The 17,368-nt window shown below is 34.3% G+C and overlaps 2 protein-coding genes across 4 annotated transcripts; both read left to right on the forward strand.

Moving 5' to 3' along the window:
• The first annotated feature begins 3,248 nt into the window (after positions 1–3,248).
• LOC110617671 (peroxisomal membrane protein PEX14) lies at positions 3,249–9,697 on the forward strand. Of its 3 annotated transcripts, none has more exons than XR_002488421.2 (14): positions 3,249–3,407; positions 3,487–3,567; positions 4,412–4,653; positions 4,790–4,829; positions 4,937–5,130; positions 5,335–5,524; positions 5,661–5,750; positions 7,052–7,128; positions 7,268–7,310; positions 7,401–7,468; positions 7,939–7,983; positions 8,065–8,133; positions 8,565–9,041; positions 9,292–9,697. XR_002488421.2 is itself a non-coding variant. In XM_021760621.2 (13 exons), exons 2-13 carry the CDS (start codon positions 3,504–3,506, stop codon positions 8,988–8,990), a joined length of 1,548 nt encoding a protein of 515 aa, XP_021616313.1. In that variant the 5' UTR covers positions 3,249–3,407; positions 3,487–3,503; the 3' UTR covers positions 8,991–9,198. The 3 variants fall into 3 exon arrangements, 1 of the variants encoding a protein (XP_021616313.1); XR_002488420.2 differs by having other exon boundaries at positions 9,301–9,697; XM_021760621.2 differs by lacking the exon at positions 9,292–9,697 and having other exon boundaries at positions 8,565–9,198.
• A 2,739-nt stretch (positions 9,698–12,436) lies between these two features.
• On the forward strand, positions 12,437–17,132 carry LOC110617990 (1-deoxy-D-xylulose 5-phosphate reductoisomerase, chloroplastic). The gene is made up of 12 exons (XM_021760982.2): positions 12,437–12,598; positions 12,911–13,089; positions 13,173–13,259; positions 13,483–13,608; positions 13,695–13,757; positions 14,202–14,351; positions 14,467–14,534; positions 14,936–15,047; positions 15,165–15,269; positions 15,385–15,506; positions 16,067–16,213; positions 16,746–17,132. The coding sequence occupies exons 1-12, from the start codon at positions 12,511–12,513 to the stop codon at positions 16,912–16,914; spliced, it is 1,416 nt and encodes a 471-aa protein (XP_021616674.1). The 5' UTR covers positions 12,437–12,510; the 3' UTR covers positions 16,915–17,132.
• The last annotated feature ends 236 nt before the right edge of the window (positions 17,133–17,368 follow it).

The raw sequence follows: 17,368 nt of genomic DNA on the forward strand, positions 1-17,368 counted from the left end.
AACTCACATCTCCATGTTTAGTTGCAGTCAGCTAATTTTGCACTCCAAAGAAAACGTTTGAGGACATCTTTTATCAAGGTAGTTTGAATGGTTTTGTGATGTCACGTTTTATTAAGAGTTTTGTTTTGTCTTAAAAGAACTGCATTAAATGCTAAAGGTATGGGACAAGACAGGATTAGAGCATGAGTGGAGCCAGCCAATAGGTATGGAGGATATTTTCCCACTTCAACAGGTGTAGTGGTTTATCCCTTCTGGAAGCTTGGAACAAACTGCTTCCTTCCGTTATTATTAGTACAAAGTAATCTTTTAGGCCTTACATTTTATTCTGCAAATATTTACATTTCTCCATTATAAAAATCATTAGTCAAATAATCATTTCTATATCTTACGAAATTGAAATTTATGAACTCTAGAAAACAACTTCTCTTAGCAATTGAGGGATCACCTAAAGGATGGGTTCACATTCTGGTATGGTCTTCAGCCACCACAAGTTAGTGGTCCAAATAAAACTACACATACACACTATTGTCCCAACAGGAACAATCAAAACAGAAGCTGACGTTTTCCAGAGTCGGCAAACAAAAATCTTGGTAGCTATCTCTTCATTATCATTCAATAGCTGGCTTCAGCTAGTGCTCTTGTTTCTTGTAGCCTCGATAACCAAATAATGCGTACTGGAGAGATATGCTTCTAGCAGTTCAAATGTCCCAATCTAAATGTGATCTTGTCTCGCAGTGTCCCACTCCTACAACTGGAAGTTGAGAATGCTTTATATTAACCAGTCATTGTTTGGCAAATTAGTAGCAAATGGTGCCTCTTCTCTGTATTTTTCTCAACAATACCCAACACCTGAGAGGTTATGATGTACCATCAGCTACCCTTCACAGGCTTAACGTGGAAGTTGATACTTGATGCTACAGGTCATGACACCTTACCATGCATCAATGATGAGAATTTAGTTACTTCTGGTTCCATTCCTTTGAAAGCAAACAGGGTCTTAGCTGATGTAAAATTTACTTCAGTAAGTTCACTTCCCAGGTTTCCAAGTAACAAATGATGATACTTTGACTTGATTCTCTTGCAAAGACCAGCAAAAATCTTCGCTGACCATCTCAGGGGTGGAGCTTTTTACCTCTGTTTCCTGGCAGATCTGAATTTTGTACTGATCCCGTCTCAGCTAATTAAGTTTGCCTGGAAATGAAATACCATCAACGATGCTCAGAAAAGTCCCCCAATCGTGTGAGAGACCACCAAAGAAGATATTGTGATGAATCACCTCGAAGGGGCCTTGGCCCAGTTCCGGTCTGGTCTGGTTTTGGGCTGGAACTATCGGTTCATTGGCGTTGTGTTTTGATATGGTTGTGGTTTGAAAATGGTTATGATTTAAAGCCATTCCGGTTGGCTGTTGATTTGAATTTTTTTAAAACTATAATAATGAATTCTGTTATTAACTTGAATCCAACTGCATGATTCTTTCAACTCCTATTTACTTAAATGTCTGAATCCAAGTCGAGTAACTTCATTCCATTTCCCTGAATCTTCATATAAATTTACAAGGATGACTCAGTAACTTTATTATGAGAATCAAGCCAGAAAAAATGTGATTAGCCATGACTTCTGCCAATCTAGCATGAATGCAATTTTACCAGCTTGGCCATGAAGATGGACCATGCAAGTATATTGTCCGAACTCTAGGATCAGTCTCTTCTTAACCACGCTATAAAGCATGGCGGATTATGGACCATGCATCCAGCTAATAAACAAAACCCAAATCCACATAGAAGCAGCGCATGAAAGTGTGAAATGCTACAAAAATTGCGCTATGACCTAAAAGAAAATGGACTGGAGAAGAGCCCATAGCCATATTCCCTGCAAGGGATGAAAAAATATTATTTTAATATATTAGTTTATATAATATTAAAATAATTTAAAAATGAATATGACTTACTATTGAGTGGTCAACGAACCGATTTAGATTAGTTTTAAACTGAATCACTGATTTCAATTTAGAACTTAAAAAGTGCAATTGAAAATTGTAATCTCTTAATTAAATTTAATATTTTGTTGGAAATTTTCGTTTTAAAGTGATTTAAGAAAAAAAAAAAGGTCTTTGAGCATGAAATTTACATCATTGCTCTGAAAAAGCCCAATGAACTATTCACAGCAATATTACTACCAAGTCCATAGCAAAAGCCTAAGTATGCCGAAGTGAGAAGAATTATCATAAGAACATCATCAAGCAACGGGTGCTAAAACCCAACGCCACCGGTTCACAACCAAGAAGCACTAGCTGTACATCTAGTCAAAGCTCCTATTCATCATTATCAACTATTAAAGAGAATGATCGACCCATAGCATTTTAATTTTTAATAGCTATATAGCTACTCTGAGGAGTCAATTGAGCTCTAGTGCTGAATGTTATCGATGCAGTCTTCTAATAAAAAATAAAAAGGTAAATAAAATTCAAAAATTGAAATCACTCAATACCTACAAAATCATTCATACCCTCAAAATGCAAAGCAAAGCAAATTATAGCCGACACAAATAAATATCCATTCATTAAAAATATTTTCTCTTTATTTTTCACTTAATCGTATTTTTTTTTAGTGCACGAAATAAGATTATTTCATCTTAATCGAGTATTAAATTTGAATTGCGTTTGAAGTAAATTAAATATATTAATTTATATTTAATGAATTATATTATATTTCAGTTTTAATTTTTTAAAAAATAAATATCATTCAAAAAGAGATTTTAGAATATAAAAATAATGTACAAGTCAATAATATTAAAACATGTGAAATAAAAAATAAATGAATATACCAAAAAAAAGTAAAAATAAAAACGGTTGACTCTTTTTTTTTTTTTATGTACTTAGCAATAAATAAATGGATTGTAATAAACCACGTTATTATATAATTCCGTTACAGTTTTTTATTGTAAGTCTGAATTTTTAAAATTGTGTTGATTTATTTTTTAAAATATTTAATCAAAATATATATATATATATTTTTAAGTTAAACTATAGTTAAAATGAATTAATTAGCTGTATGTATATTTAGAATTACAAAGCCTATGTAATGTATATTTTTTTTATAATGTAATGTTTATAGTTAAAATTATATGAATTAAATAATAAATATTATTTTTTATAAAAAATAAAAATTAAAAAATTAATTTTATAAATATAAAATATAATTTTAAAATAAAAATAGACTAATAAATTTTTGAAAATTAAGCAACTTAGATAGTAATTATCCCTTTCCAGTTTGTATGCATCACCGAAGCTAACAACTCTTGCGTAGAGAGCACCAGCGCAGCAGCACGCTCGTCCAAATCAGCTAAAACCGCTTCTGAGTTCTGATACCACCAGTACTACCACCATAATCAATTTGTCCTCGTTTCAGGTAATGAAAACGAGCTTTCTTATCTGTCCTTCCAATTTTTCACTTTTCATCGCTCAAAATTTTCGGTATCGTGTTTCAGTCAATCGTGGTGATTCCATGGCTACTCAATCTGCGCCTCCTCCTCCTTCCAGTCCGCCCGATGACAAGCCCCGAATTCGAGGTGAGATTTCCTCTTTTTTTTTCCTCTGGTTATTTTTGTCCTGTTTATAGAATTTTTTTATTTCCTTTCGGGTAAATAACTTGCTGATAGGTATTGTCAGTGTAAGACGTATCCATAATCGTATGTAATATGTTTATCAAGTTTGAATGGTGAAGTACCAAGAAATATTATTCTCAATTTCAATGGATGTCCTTTAAAGGACAAGGCCATTCAATTGATGCTTTCTGAACTTATGCTAAGTTATTAAATTATTTAGACTTCAAATGAATGCAGAACCTTATCAACAGGTGTTAAGCTGAAACAATTCTATATAATTCCATTTTCTGGTGAGACACAAATATGTTAACACCTTTGCAAAAGTCATTGGGCATTATGTTTGATTGACTTCCATAAACATTACTATTGTCTTGCCTTGATAGGGATTTCGAAATTCAAGAATTTGAATTTTTGTTTTATAGTAGCAGTAGAGATTCAGACTTGCAAAGGTGGAGGGTGTAGACATTCTTTGACCATATCTTATCTATCACCTTATTTTAGTAAATATTTCAATTTCATTCTTGAAGTTCAACTCACATTCGTGAATCTAAATATTCATCGTGAGTCTAACCGAGCAAATAAAATCTATAGTATCAACATCATTAAGATACACATCCCTTCATTTCATAGCCACACCTACCTAAACTCAAACTAATTTAAAGCAATTACCATGTTGAATCTCACATCAAAGAGAACTTGAAAGTTTCGGTTAAATTTATTTGTCTTTGATAGGATATAGTGATTACTTTATGGAATGTGTCGAATTACCTTGGCTAAATAGCATAATAATGCTCTTTGGAACTTTTAGGTTCAGAGCTGCCACAACCAACAAATGAGATTCAGCAACATGCCAGGGAAGAGGCTCCTACACAAAGTTCATCATCTGTCTTTGTGAACTCCGAACCAATGCGAGAGGAACAAGTACAGAATGCTGTAAAATTTCTCTCACACCCAAAAGTTAGAGGTTCTCCTGTCATGTATAGGCGATCCTTCCTCGAGAGGAAGGGCCTCACAAAGGAGGAGATTGATGAAGCTTTTCGCCGTGTGCCAGTAAGCAAGTTCTTTTGTTGAGTCACTTTTTTATGCATAAATTCCATTTAAACTTTATGAAGAATCCATGAATTTCCGCTGTGTGCATGTTTGTTCCATCTTATCTCTAACATGTTAACATTTCTGCAAATTGAAGGATCCACCTCCAAGCACACAACCACCTGGTACAAATCAAGGTAATAAATTTTGTAGTATTAAAGCGGGATTATGTCATTTCCCTAGAGCTGTTATTGTTGTCTTTTCATGACTGATATTATTGTATTTCTTCTATAATATGGAATAGAGCCGCAAATGAAATCAACATCAATTGTTCAGCCACCAGCCCAAACACAGGCTCTTCAGCCTGTAGCAGCTGCTCCAACTGGCGCCATTTCCTCTGCGGGAACTTTAATGCAATCCCGATTTCACTGGTATCATATTGTTTTTGCTGTAGGATTACTGTCAGCTTCAGGTGCTGGAACAGCAGTATTAATTAAGGTATCAACAGTTATTTTCTCGTTCTACGTCTACCACTTCATTGATTTAGTCAAATAAGCAAATAACTGACATTCATATGCTATTTCCAGATTGTCAGATCATTCTTTATGTATTGTATGCCCAATTATGCATTCTATGTGTGTTCGAGGTTCTTATGACTCTACATTTGAAGTTTGATGTAAAAATAACATATTTCTTTTTCAGAGTGCTATTATCCCTAGATTGAAGTCTTGGATACGTAAGGTTGTATTGGAAGAAGATGATGGCCCTGTGATGAAAGGTAATGCAAAACCAAGTTCGGCAGAAGAGGCAGCAGCGGCTGCAAAAGCAGCTGCAGCTGCTGCTGCTGCTGTTGCGAAAGCAAGTCAAGAAATGTTGAACTCAAAAAAGGAAGGTGGGATGTGGACTCTTGTGTACTGTCAGTACTTGCTGTTAATGTTTCATTTGCTTCATTAGTTATGGTGATTTGGATTACCTTCGCTTATAATTTATTGCCTTCATATTTTCTGAACTTTGATTCTCTTTCTCAGAGAGAAGATACTTCAACAAATTTATGAATTTGTTGGATGTGCAAGTTCAGGAAATGAAATCAATGAGGACTGCAATACGTAAATTGGAAGGTAAAGACTTGTTTTTTTCTTATCCAACAAGTAGATTTTCTAATATGGTTGCATAGACATGTTGGTTGAGATGCTGTTTCTTACCTACCTCTGAGCAATGAATGCTAAATTTTGATTTGCTGAGGATGTAATTTGCATATGATCCATTCGTAGTTAAAAGGAAAACTTGATGTATCTCTAGTGTTTGAGAGGTACAATGCTCATAATTGTCTCTTTGCTCAACCCACCCAGCTCCCAAAGTGGGCCAGGCTTTTGATTACTCTTCCTTTGAGGCTTGGCCCCATAAAAATTACATAGATCTGATGTATTTTATGCACATTTTTACTTAATTAGGTCACGTATGGACAATCAAGTAGGCTCAACCTTCTAGGCTGGGCCTTTCCATCCATGAGTACAAGAGGCTCAGTTTCATCAGTGTTTAAGGATGCACTCTTACAAATTTTGTGTTCTGCTAAGCTTTTGCCACATATTATGTAACCTTTTTGTTTGGCAAATTATAATCAGTCCACAAGTTCTTGATTACTCAAAACCTTTGATTCTTATGGTTAGAGCCTTCCTGCTAACACAAGTTTTTTTGTTTAGGTGATAACTAAATGCATGAATGATCATATCTGAAGAACATTATCTTGCAAGTCTTAACTGTTACCTATTACCAACTACCAAGGTTCAGGCTTGGTCAACTTATCTTGAGACCTTTCATGTCAATTACTGCTATGAAGCCCATTACTTAGTTATGGACCTGAAAGGTGTGGTCCAGGGTATTTACAGATATCCATATCCTTCAACATGATTTTTGCCTGAACTGGCTGCTCCCAAGATTCCAACATAAGCCTCCCAGTTGCAAGCCAAGACTGGTGTTGATGTGTCATCTACTGACTACTGTAGTCCTAAAACAAATTAAAATATAAAGAAACTTTACAAATTTATACTATCAGCCTTTGCACAAGTAAGAAAAACAAAAGTCAGAAATAAAAAACATAGATATGTTGCTACCTCATTCACAACTTTGGAAGAAGTCATTCATGTGTGTGTGTGTGGTAAATGTGGTTTTGCATGGTGGTAATGAAGTTCCTTGGCAAGCAGTGAAAATGTGAAATGAAACTATCCACTGGCACTGTCAGAAGTTTCTTTTCCTCATTGTTGTCAATTTGTGGAAATTTTGCAAACCCCCTTGCGTGTTTTGAGGTCCTACATTAACCAAATTAGGGTTGTTGAAATTTCACGTTTCTGGAAAAGCCATCTTAAAAGAAGCTAGGATTTTGTTCATCTGTGGTTGAACATTTTCTTTTCCTGTCTGTTAGGACAAACTAATAACCATGGGAGAACCTCTCTTGTTGATCAAGAAGATTATACTCTTTCAGTGGCAAATCATAGTAAGGTGAGTGGAACACGTGTGAAATGATGAAGCTTCATGATCTGGAAAGTGAAATTGGACTATGAATTCTCTAGTCTGAGTTTCAGTTGGTCAGATCCACGTTCTTGCTGATTCATTTGTTCTTTTTTGTTTGTCTCCACAGCAAACCTATGTGAATGGGAAGGTTGAGTCTGATTCACGTTCAGGTTGTTTACCAGTAATTCCAGTTTTTTTCTTTGTTGTTTCTTTATTGATGATTTAGTTTTCCACTCATGTAATTATAATCTCATGGACAGTGAGATCTTTGTCGCCACCTACATCTGCTGAACCCTCTGTTGCACCACATCCAATGTCATATATGGAGGTGAAGAAAATTGTATAATTTGTTTATTTAAGTTTGGATCATAAGTGCTTTGGTTGGTCCACCTAAGCATGTAGAGACCCTCTTTTTTGTATCTTAGACTGGTACCTGGAGGATTTTGTCCTCCCCTGTTTTGTGGTCCTAGGCATTGGGGATGAAACAGGGTTGCAGTTGAGGTTAGAAGTTTCTTTTATTAGCTTGTCTGAACTGGATTTAAGGAATTACCAAATTTTAGAATAAAATATTCTTTAAAAAAAAATTGCCTGAGCTTGATGATACTTATTGTGATAGAATTTGTGTTCATAATTTGACAAATTATTACTGCATGCTTATATCTAATGTGAACTGCTTCATTTATATCTAATGGTCTGGATAGCAATAATGGATCAAGTTTTAACTTGCTATTGTTGAGTAATTTTTTATGGCATCCTGCTGATTCTTTTTTCTATATATATACATTAATGATGTTGCAGATCATGGCAATGGTCCAAAGAGGAGAGAGACCTCCTAACATCAGAGTAATGTGGACCTAGTTTCTACACTAAGGTTGGTTTGTTTTCAGGTGAACTTTTAACTTAGTTTCCTGGAATTATGTACAGGATATCAATGATCAGCCACCCAACCCTAACCAGCAAATTTCAAATACTCGCTTAGCACCAAGGAGCAAGGTGTGCTTTCGGAAAGATTTGCCGTACTCAATACCTTCTCCCCCCGCTTTTGTTTCTTTTTCTTTTCTATCTCTTCCTTTTTACTTCCCGTCAATATGTGGACTAGAGTTCTGGTTGTGATTGTCCATACAAGGAATAGAAAGACTAGAATTTTGGATGTGATTGGCTATACGTGGTATAGAATTTTGGGATTCTAATCCTATTTGGTCGTTCAAAAGTTCAAGTCCACTTTTCTTGGGGAAGATCATTTTTTAAATTCATTCTTCCATTTTAATATTCCATCATCACTATTACTGGTGTGTGATATGAAATTTATTAAAGAATACACATATTTGACTTTGAGACACCTAGAATACCTGTTGGTGCTTATCTGCTCTATTGAAAAGTATCCTTTCCTGAAATCTAATTGTTGCCTTTTCATCCTCATGTAGCCCTGGGAGGCTGGTCAATTCTTAAACAGTTCAAGCCAAGTACTTCAGCCTCATGTAAATGGAGAAAGTTTAAAACCCAAGGTACAAGACAATGGGGTTACCTATCAGTTTGATGGTGAGAGTGCCACGCCTTGGTGGCAGCGGAAGAATGCCAGGATTACGGAGATTGAAAATGAGGATGAACTCAAGGCCCGACCTAATGTTGCACGAACTAATGAGCAGCCAATTCAGCGTACTTGGGTTCCTCCCCAACCTCCCCCAGTTGCAATGCCTGAAGCAGCGGAGGCCATTCGACAGCCAAAATCATCAGTTCAGAAAGAACAGGTGGCAGAGGATCAGTCTGTCTCTCTCTCAACAGCTGTAACAGATGAGTTGCAAAGAATAACAAAAGTATCTGAATCAGGGAGTGCGGTGGAGGTTCTATGAAGAATTGAAGATGGAATTCAGTTTGGATGACTTGCTTTCCCTAAGATAAAGTTAGGTACTTAAAATTGAAAGTAAGTGCCCACGCATATTATATATCCAGCCTGATACGACCATTCTAGTGCCACGACTGTTGTGTATCAAACTGATTGCTGAAGCTATATGTGTTGTTTATTTCGAGAGGAATAAAGTTATGAATTCTGAAAGCTCATTACAAATTTTGTTTGCACAAAGTATTTTGTGGCCCATGATATGTGTGTATTGTATTTTCGTGGTTATTTCGTGCACTGAATCAAACATTTAGCTTTTGCAGCTTTGTTTACCGTCAAAGCCTGCTACTGTACCGAATCGGAAGAATGCTGTCGTTTCTACCGCATTGCAGTCCATTTGTTTTGAGGATGCTTCATACTTGTTTAGCTGGGAAAATTGGCTGAAAACTTATATGGGACACCATCCTTCCTGATAATCTTGAGTCAACCATCATCCAGGCCCAGATGCGCCTACCTTGGAGAAATCTTTTGCATGGGTGAAAATTGATATACGATGCAATTGATTTATTTTACAATTTTTCACTATATGCGTGTCAAGCTGAATTACACTGTACTGCTCATGCGAAATAGCTCAATTATAAATTTTTTGAAAAATGAACGAGGAAAACAAAAATACAAAAACTTTCTAAGATATCAATTACATTGAATCCAATTTCTAAATAGATGCTTTACTGGTTTGGTTAAATGATTAGATTTTTAACCTAACAGATCTTACCTGTTTGAAGTTTTCCTGGGTTTTAAGGAGGCATTCTTCACATCAATCCACGTGCATTAAATTAATGTTTCTGGTATGATTTCATGTGACAATAAATGTACACGTGTTTGCTAGAGCGCTGATTTCTAAAAAATATATGCTCGTGAATCACAAAGTTATACTATTGTATTACTTTATTTTCTAATCATCGAATTTCATCTTTTTCCTCCCGGCTGTGATTCGTTAAAAATCAGCTCTGATTTTATGCACGTAGAAATGGGTGGCTCAACTTGATTTGTTCAGCAGGCAAATAACACCCACCAATACCATTACCAAGAAGAACATAAATCAGCTTTTAATTTAATAAATATAAATGATAATATTTGTTCAAGGATAAGATTATTAAAAAAAATAAAGATCCATGCTGGGAGTGGCTTAGTGATAATGGACACTTGTGGCCAATGCACTTTTGGTGAATCAAAGCTCCACAAGTGTAGTTTGTAGGCTTCCCTCTTCTCAGTTAGTGGAAATTCGTCAAGTCTTTATTGCTTCTTATTTTATAATATCAGCGTTAAATTGTCAACCTTATTACGTTTTTACCAGTTGAAGAACTGACTTCCCCTCAGCATGGAAATTTTTCTATTTTTCTAATGCTTTAATAAGCTCTTTCCAATTTCTCAATAATTATAATTATGATGAGAAATTAATAATTTCAACATATAATAGATATTCAAAGCAGCAGCTCAAAATTGAAGGAGTTGGCAATGAAATTTTATATTCCAGTAGAGCTAGCCATTCTTGACTGCTTAGTTCCTCAGAGCAGCCTACGTAACAGCACGTGGTGTTTGGATCTTCAATTTCGATCAGCCAAGAACAAGATCCTACTGGTCTGGTCTGGTGTCTGGTCCTCACAGCTATATATATATATATATATATATATTCCAACTTTGACTCAGCAATTATATTATGTGTTTTTCTTGGTTGGAAATTTTGTGAATGCAACTGATGATCATTACATCATCATACTTATAAATCAGCAGTGGAGTGAAATATTATAAAATATTTCATCATTGGGTGATTTTTTAAAAGCAGCCCTCTCTGAATAGATTTGTTTTAAAATTTTAATTTAAGAATTGCAACAACGGTGCAAGAACGCCAGATCTAATTAATAAATAGCAGCCCAACAAAATATAACATGCAGACTGCTGGGGTTACTACTGGGTATAGTCTTTCGTTGACTCTCTCATAGTTCTCCTTCCTCATTTTCTAACTCTAATGAAAAATATTTGAGCTGCCTTTTTTTGACTGGTATTATTTTAGAATCAATTGCACAATAAATAAATTCCTGATTTATTATTAATTAAATTCTACATAGTATTATATAAATTAAAATTTTAAAATCATATTACTTGATAATAATAAATGGAAAATTGTTGAGCTGAGCTGCCTCAGAATTTTAGAGCAGTCATTTCTTGAATGAAAATTACCTGTACAACTCTACTGTTTACTTCAATATAAATAATTTGCCTTATTTGATTGGATAAATCACTTAGGAAATTTAAAATTATCAAGAAATGCAAAAATTATTTAAAAAATCTCATTAATTTTTTTTTTTTTTAAAAAAAGGTGATACATGCTTTCAACAATGTACAAGTGGCCAACTCAAGCATCTTCTTATTATATTATCTCTATTAATTCAAGATGCCACAGAATAATACATGCTGTACAAAAAACAATTAAATTTTTTTTTTTTGAAATGGAAAAAAACAATTAAATTTATAGTTTTGAAAACGTATTTTAACCTATTAGGTTAATTTTTTTTTTTTTTTTAGTTTTAGAGTTATATTTCCAACTATATTTTCTTTTCTAATTAATCTCTACCTTTCAGATATGAAATTAGGAGAATTGATATTAGATATAGTTGAGCATCAAAAACTCAGAAGATTCTTTTTGCATAAAAACAAAAGAAAGAAATTATATTATAAGAATTGGATAATAGTCAGTCTTCAACCAAAATTTATAATTTTTTTTTTTTTAATATCTGACATTTATATATACAGTTTAATTTACATGATTTTTCTGGAATCCAAATTTACCCAAATACAAATCTTTACAATTATCTCAAAATCTCAATATTTTCTGAGATTGTGAAGTTGATGCATGATTTGACCTTGTCTTAATGGTTAACGATGCAACATCAATCCCTATGAAGAAATCATCAAGATACAACTAAATAAATTTAAAAAATAAATAGATAGATAAATAATAATCAAAATATGTATTTTAGGGTAATAAATATAATATAAAATAATAAAAGAAAATTTACTATTTGATTTTAATATTATAAAAAAATTTATTAATTGAATTCATAATTTTTAAAATATAAAAGATATTTTAATATATTTTTTTTAAAAGTAAAAGACTAATTAATAAATTATTAAATATTATAGGGATCAATCAGTAATTTTTCAATATATTCTTTATATAATTAATTAAATATGTCGGGAGTGCAAGAGTATAGATAAGTTGCACTAGTCCATAAAGATGTGCTGATTCCATTAGTGTCTTATCCCACACAGCCAAAAGCCAAAGCTAATTTCATTTTTAATAAAAATTCATATTTTTTTTATTTATTTTAGTTATTTTTTTTTATCATAGAAGCTCCCGATAAAATTAATTAATTAAATAATTCCTGGCACTATATATTATTTCTCTATCCAGGCCCAATACTCCCCTGCCTGCTCACTCATCTTTCCTTGATTTTACTTCGCTGAAGCCAATGGCGCTTAATTTGCTGTCCCCTGCTGAAATCAAGGCCATCTCCTTCTTGGATTCTACAAAGTCCAATCACCTCCCTAAGCTTTCAGGTTTCAATTCTTCATTCTTTCTGTCAATTTTTCTTTTCACTTTTCTGTTTGGTTGCAGCATACTCTTACCTTTTCCAATTCTTAAAAAGCGAAACTCTTTGCTTTTATACAATCCCAAGAGGGTATTGACGAAAAGATAAAAGAGTATGAATTTTTTTTATTTTTCTGAGATTTCTGTGATCAAAAAAGGGAAAAAAGTATTTTGTCATTGTCGGTTCTGTGGTACTGAAGCATTTTGTATGAAATGATTGTTTTTCGTGTGTTTTTTGGAGGTTAAATATAAGCTTTCCTTGTGTGTTTGTGAAATTTCAGGTGGTTTCAGTGTAAAGAGGAAGGATTTTGGGGTAGCATTTGGGAAGAAAGTTCAGTGTTCGGCCCAACCTCCACCGCCAGCCTGGCCAGGAAGAGCTTTTCCAGAGTTAAGCCGTAAGAATTGGGATGGTCCAAAGCCTATTTCAGTCGTTGGATCCACTGGTTCCATTGGGACTCAGGTAATTAAGAGAACAAGTATGCAAGTGATATATAAACAACTTCTGCCCCCTTATCTTAATGACAGGATTTGATAATTTTGCAGACATTGGACATCGTGGCAGAGAATCCAGATAAATTCAGAATTGTGGCACTTGCAGCTGGTTCAAATGTTACTCTTCTTGCAGATCAGGTAATATCAGTTTCGTTACGTTCTGTAGTGTCTGCAGTTCTTATGTTTTTACGCCCTTGTGGTTATCTCCTTTCCTTATCTTTATCTTTCATATAATTACTGTTCTCTAGTGCTGGGCAGCTTTTTATTTTTTTAAGCGGGTATTGATGAAAACGAATGGAATCTAGTGAAAGTCAACCTTGCTCAGAGCTTTGTCACTTAATAAATTGTTCACATTGTACAGGTGAAGACTTTCAAACCTCAACTAGTTGCTGTTAGAGATGAGTCATTAGTTGATGAACTCAAAGAGGCTTTGGCTGATGTTGAAGAAAAGCCTGAGATTATTCCTGGGGAGCAAGGAGTTGTTGAGGTATCGTACCATTTAACACCTCATCTTTGGTTTGGTTTGGTTCATGAAGATGTTCTTGTTATTAATTGCCCATCATTTATTTTCAGGTTGCTCGCCATCCAGATGCTGTCAGTGTAGTTACAGGAATTGTAGGTTGTGCAGGCTTAAAGGTAAAGCCCTAGTATTTTGTAATTTTTAATCTTTTATTTGTATTTTTTTTTTTTTTTGCACCATAGGATAAAAAAGATTTGGTGCCTTTATCAGGTAAAAAGGATGTTGGATTAGGGACATGATATAATTTAAGAAGCTTATATCCTACTTCAATATGATGCGGAGTTGTGAACATAAATGTGCATGAATTTCCTTTCTTGTTGATTCAGTTGATCATCTATGTAAATATACTTTAAAACATAATTTGTTTGTCAATGTGTGCTTGTCTTCACATGTCCATTCTTATTTTCTGCCGACCTTAATATTTTGGCTATTTGATGAGCCTGAGTTACTTCTTTTAGATTTAAATTGAGCATTGGGCTGAAAACCAAGAATTAGTCCAATTATTAACAACAGGAATAATGGATGAATCACCTAATCTTTTTTTAATTGTATATTTTTAGCCTACGGTGGCTGCAATAGAAGCTGGAAAAGACATATGCTTGGCCAATAAAGAGACGTTAATTGCTGGAGGTCCCTTTGTCCTTCCTCTCGCTAAAAAATACAATGTGAAAATTCTTCCAGCTGATTCAGAACATTCTGCTATATTTCAGGTATGAAAATATATCCATGCATTTTGCCTCTGGAAGTTTCTTGTCTTATTTCTAGCATTTGCACAATCTTTGACATTACTAAATATGCAACTATTAAGAGATCTCTTTTCAACAGTGCATCCAGGGCCTGCCAGATGGTGCATTGCGGCGTATTATTTTAACTGCTTCTGGTGGAGCTTTCAGGTGCGAATTCATAATTCAAGCTGCAACTTTTAAGCTTGTAATCTAAGTCTACCTGGGGAATATTAATCTTCTGCCTCAAGTTAGGTTCTTTTTATTCTAGAGATATAGGTTTGCTGACAATTTGGAGAGTTTTATTTGCTTAGAACTTGTTATGATGCACTCTTCATGTCATTTTAATCTTAAATGCAATTAAATTGACACTACAAAAACTTAGGTGCCTATCCAAGTTCAATTTATAAACTGTTTAGACTTTCAGTCTTGCAGTGACTGCATATTAAATTTGTTCAGTACTGAAAAACTGATCTGTCATATATTTTATTTTTTATGGCTGATTCTGGATATCATGAACTCTTTATTAAATTTTGAAGAAGCTGATTTTAACTATTAGCTATTGCTGATAGGGATTGGCCTGTTGATAAATTGAAAGAAGTTAAAGTAGCTGATGCTTTAAAGCATCCTAACTGGAACATGGGGAAAAAGATCACTGTGGACTCTGCTACCCTTTTCAATAAGGTTTGTTATGTTGCTTTGCTGCCTGTAGTTTGCACAAATTGCAAGCAGAATATTGAGTGACAATCAGTTTGGCAACCATGCTTTGGTTTACAGTCAAGTTTATTTTCTTTCTTGCAGGGTTTAGAAGTCATTGAAGCCCATTACTTGTTTGGAGCTGACTATGATAATATTGAGATAGTAATTCATCCACAATCTATAATACATTCAATGGTTGAAACACAGGTATTATAACTCGTAACTTTTCTGCTGCTTTTACTTTTTAGATGCAGGACATTAGAAATTACTGTGGGTTTTCGTTCTTTTCTTATATTCTAGATCCATTTCCTTTTCTTTCCAGGATTCATCTGTTCTTGCACAATTGGGATGGCCTGATATGCGCTTACCAATTCTATACACTATGTCATGGCCTGACAGAATATACTGCTCTGAAATAACCTGGCCTCGCCTTGATCTTTGCAAGTAATGATTTCCTTCCATAATATGGCTTTAAATATATTGCAAGCTTTTAACAAAAAGGTTTTGTGATGGTTATTTTTCTCAGCCATTCCTGGTTACAATCCTAGGACTTGAGCTATCTGTATGCCTTTTTCCAAGGAAAGATGCATCACTTGGTTTGAGAACCATTAGCCAGGGATTCCTAGTAGATGAAGAAGGATTAAAAACAAACTTACTTTTCAAGAAATTGATGACATGTTTTGATCATGAGCATGGACTTGTAAGCAGATGCACGAGCATAGCGCACTTTTCTGTTTCCAGTACATGAAATTTCTCAACTCAGGACACACTTTTCATTCACTGTATAACTAACATCAACAAAGAATGTTTTGTGAATTTAGTATCTTTCAGCAAAATTTCCGGATATAGTAGTACTGAGAATCCCAGGATGATTAATCATCTTTTATTTATGGAACTAATGAGCTGAAGTTTTGGAATTTTGATATTTAGGATATCATAAGATGTTGAATACTCATCTAAATATTATTTGTTACCTAATGTTTAAAATTAAACAAATGATGCAGGCTTGGGTCTCTAACATTTAAAGCTCCTGACAATGTAAAATATCCTTCTATGGATCTTGCCTATGCTGCTGGACGGGCTGGAGGCACTATGACTGGAGTACTTAGTGCTGCTAATGAGAAAGCTGTAGAGATGTTCATCAATGAAAAGTATGTTTATTAACTTCCAGTTATCTATTTCAAATAATAAAATTTGTGTCAAGGGTCAGTCTTTTGCTGGCATAGCTTCTGGCAGAATAGTTCTTAAGAGCTTATTTCTTGTGGAAAATTTAAGGGATTTAATATCATTCTATACTTGCTTTGATGATGGTTTGATCGCTGTGTGCTTCACTACTTGTTCATATCCAATGCGTGAAGAATGATAAAACTTCAGCTTACTGATTTTACTTATGAATATTTAGGAAAGGTAATTGAATAATAGCTTGAATCACCATCTTTTAGAAGCCTCATTTAGCATGGTATGATCCTGTAAATTGGTAAACGTGAGTTCTTATCTTGATAGTGTTGTACGTTGTAGTGGTGGGTATTTTGAGGCTAGATTACTACTATCTGATGCATTTGGATGTGGGTTCGGCTTTACTTAATCTTGCTTGCTTTCAACATCATGTGGCGAACAGGGCGCTATCATATGTATATGCTGGGTTGAGAATCTTTAGCTAATGCATAATTTGACTCTTTTCAGGATCGGGTATCTCGATATTTTCAAGATTGTGGAGCTAACATGTGATAAACATAGGGCAGAGCTGGTGACCTCACCCTCACTGGAGGAAATTATACATTACGACTTGTGGGCAAGAGAATATGCTGCTAGTTTGCAGCACTCTTCTGGTCTAAGCCCTGTTCTTGCATGATTAACAGCCTGCCCATGCCAAAGGAGTTAGTAATTTTGGAACTGGAGATAGATTATGTGTTCCAGCCAAGAAGAAAATGGCTTTCTTGCTGGGGTTTATGGGAGCGAGCATGGTGTATCATATAAAATAGGAAGATGAATGTGTTTCATCTTCCATTTCATACTGATTGTATAATTGCTATCCTTGAGCCCTTTAAGAAAGTTGGAAGTTAAAGATAAGTTTTCAAAGTCGCCATTTTGGAAAAAGGAAAAAAGAAAAAAAGAATTTGTATTTTGTTCCTAAAAAGTAAAGTTTCAGTTAATTTGAATTTTATTTGGTTGGATGCTGACAGCATTTTAGATTATGCACAACTTTTCCTTTCTCATCATGAAGATGAAGGAACTAGTGCTGATCATTCAAGAGTAACTACTAACAAAATGAGGATTACTTTGTTAAAACTCAGTCATCAAAGAAA

Source organism: Manihot esculenta, chromosome 6, assembly GCF_001659605.2.
Source record: "Manihot esculenta cultivar AM560-2 chromosome 6, M.esculenta_v8, whole genome shotgun sequence".
In the NCBI taxonomy this organism is placed as follows: Eukaryota; Viridiplantae; Streptophyta; class Magnoliopsida; order Malpighiales; family Euphorbiaceae; genus Manihot; species Manihot esculenta.

Coding starts and splice junctions, on each gene's coding strand:
- LOC110617990 (XM_021760982.2), top strand. CDS start 12,511: ATGGCGCTTAATTTGCTGTCCCCTGCTGAAATCAAGGCCATCTCCTTC. Junction 13,260..13,482: donor TTACTCTTCTTGCAGATCAG/GTAATATCAGTT, acceptor CACATTGTACAG/GTGAAGACTTTCAAACCTCA. Junction 13,758..14,201: donor TAGGTTGTGCAGGCTTAAAG/GTAAAGCCCTAG, acceptor GTATATTTTTAG/CCTACGGTGGCTGCAATAGA.
- LOC110617671 (XM_021760621.2), top strand. CDS start 3,504: ATGGCTACTCAATCTGCGCCTCCTCCTCCTTCCAGTCCGCCCGATGAC. Junction 4,654..4,789: donor AAGCTTTTCGCCGTGTGCCA/GTAAGCAAGTTC, acceptor TGCAAATTGAAG/GATCCACCTCCAAGCACACA. Junction 7,129..7,267: donor CAGTGGCAAATCATAGTAAG/GTGAGTGGAACA, acceptor TTGTCTCCACAG/CAAACCTATGTGAATGGGAA.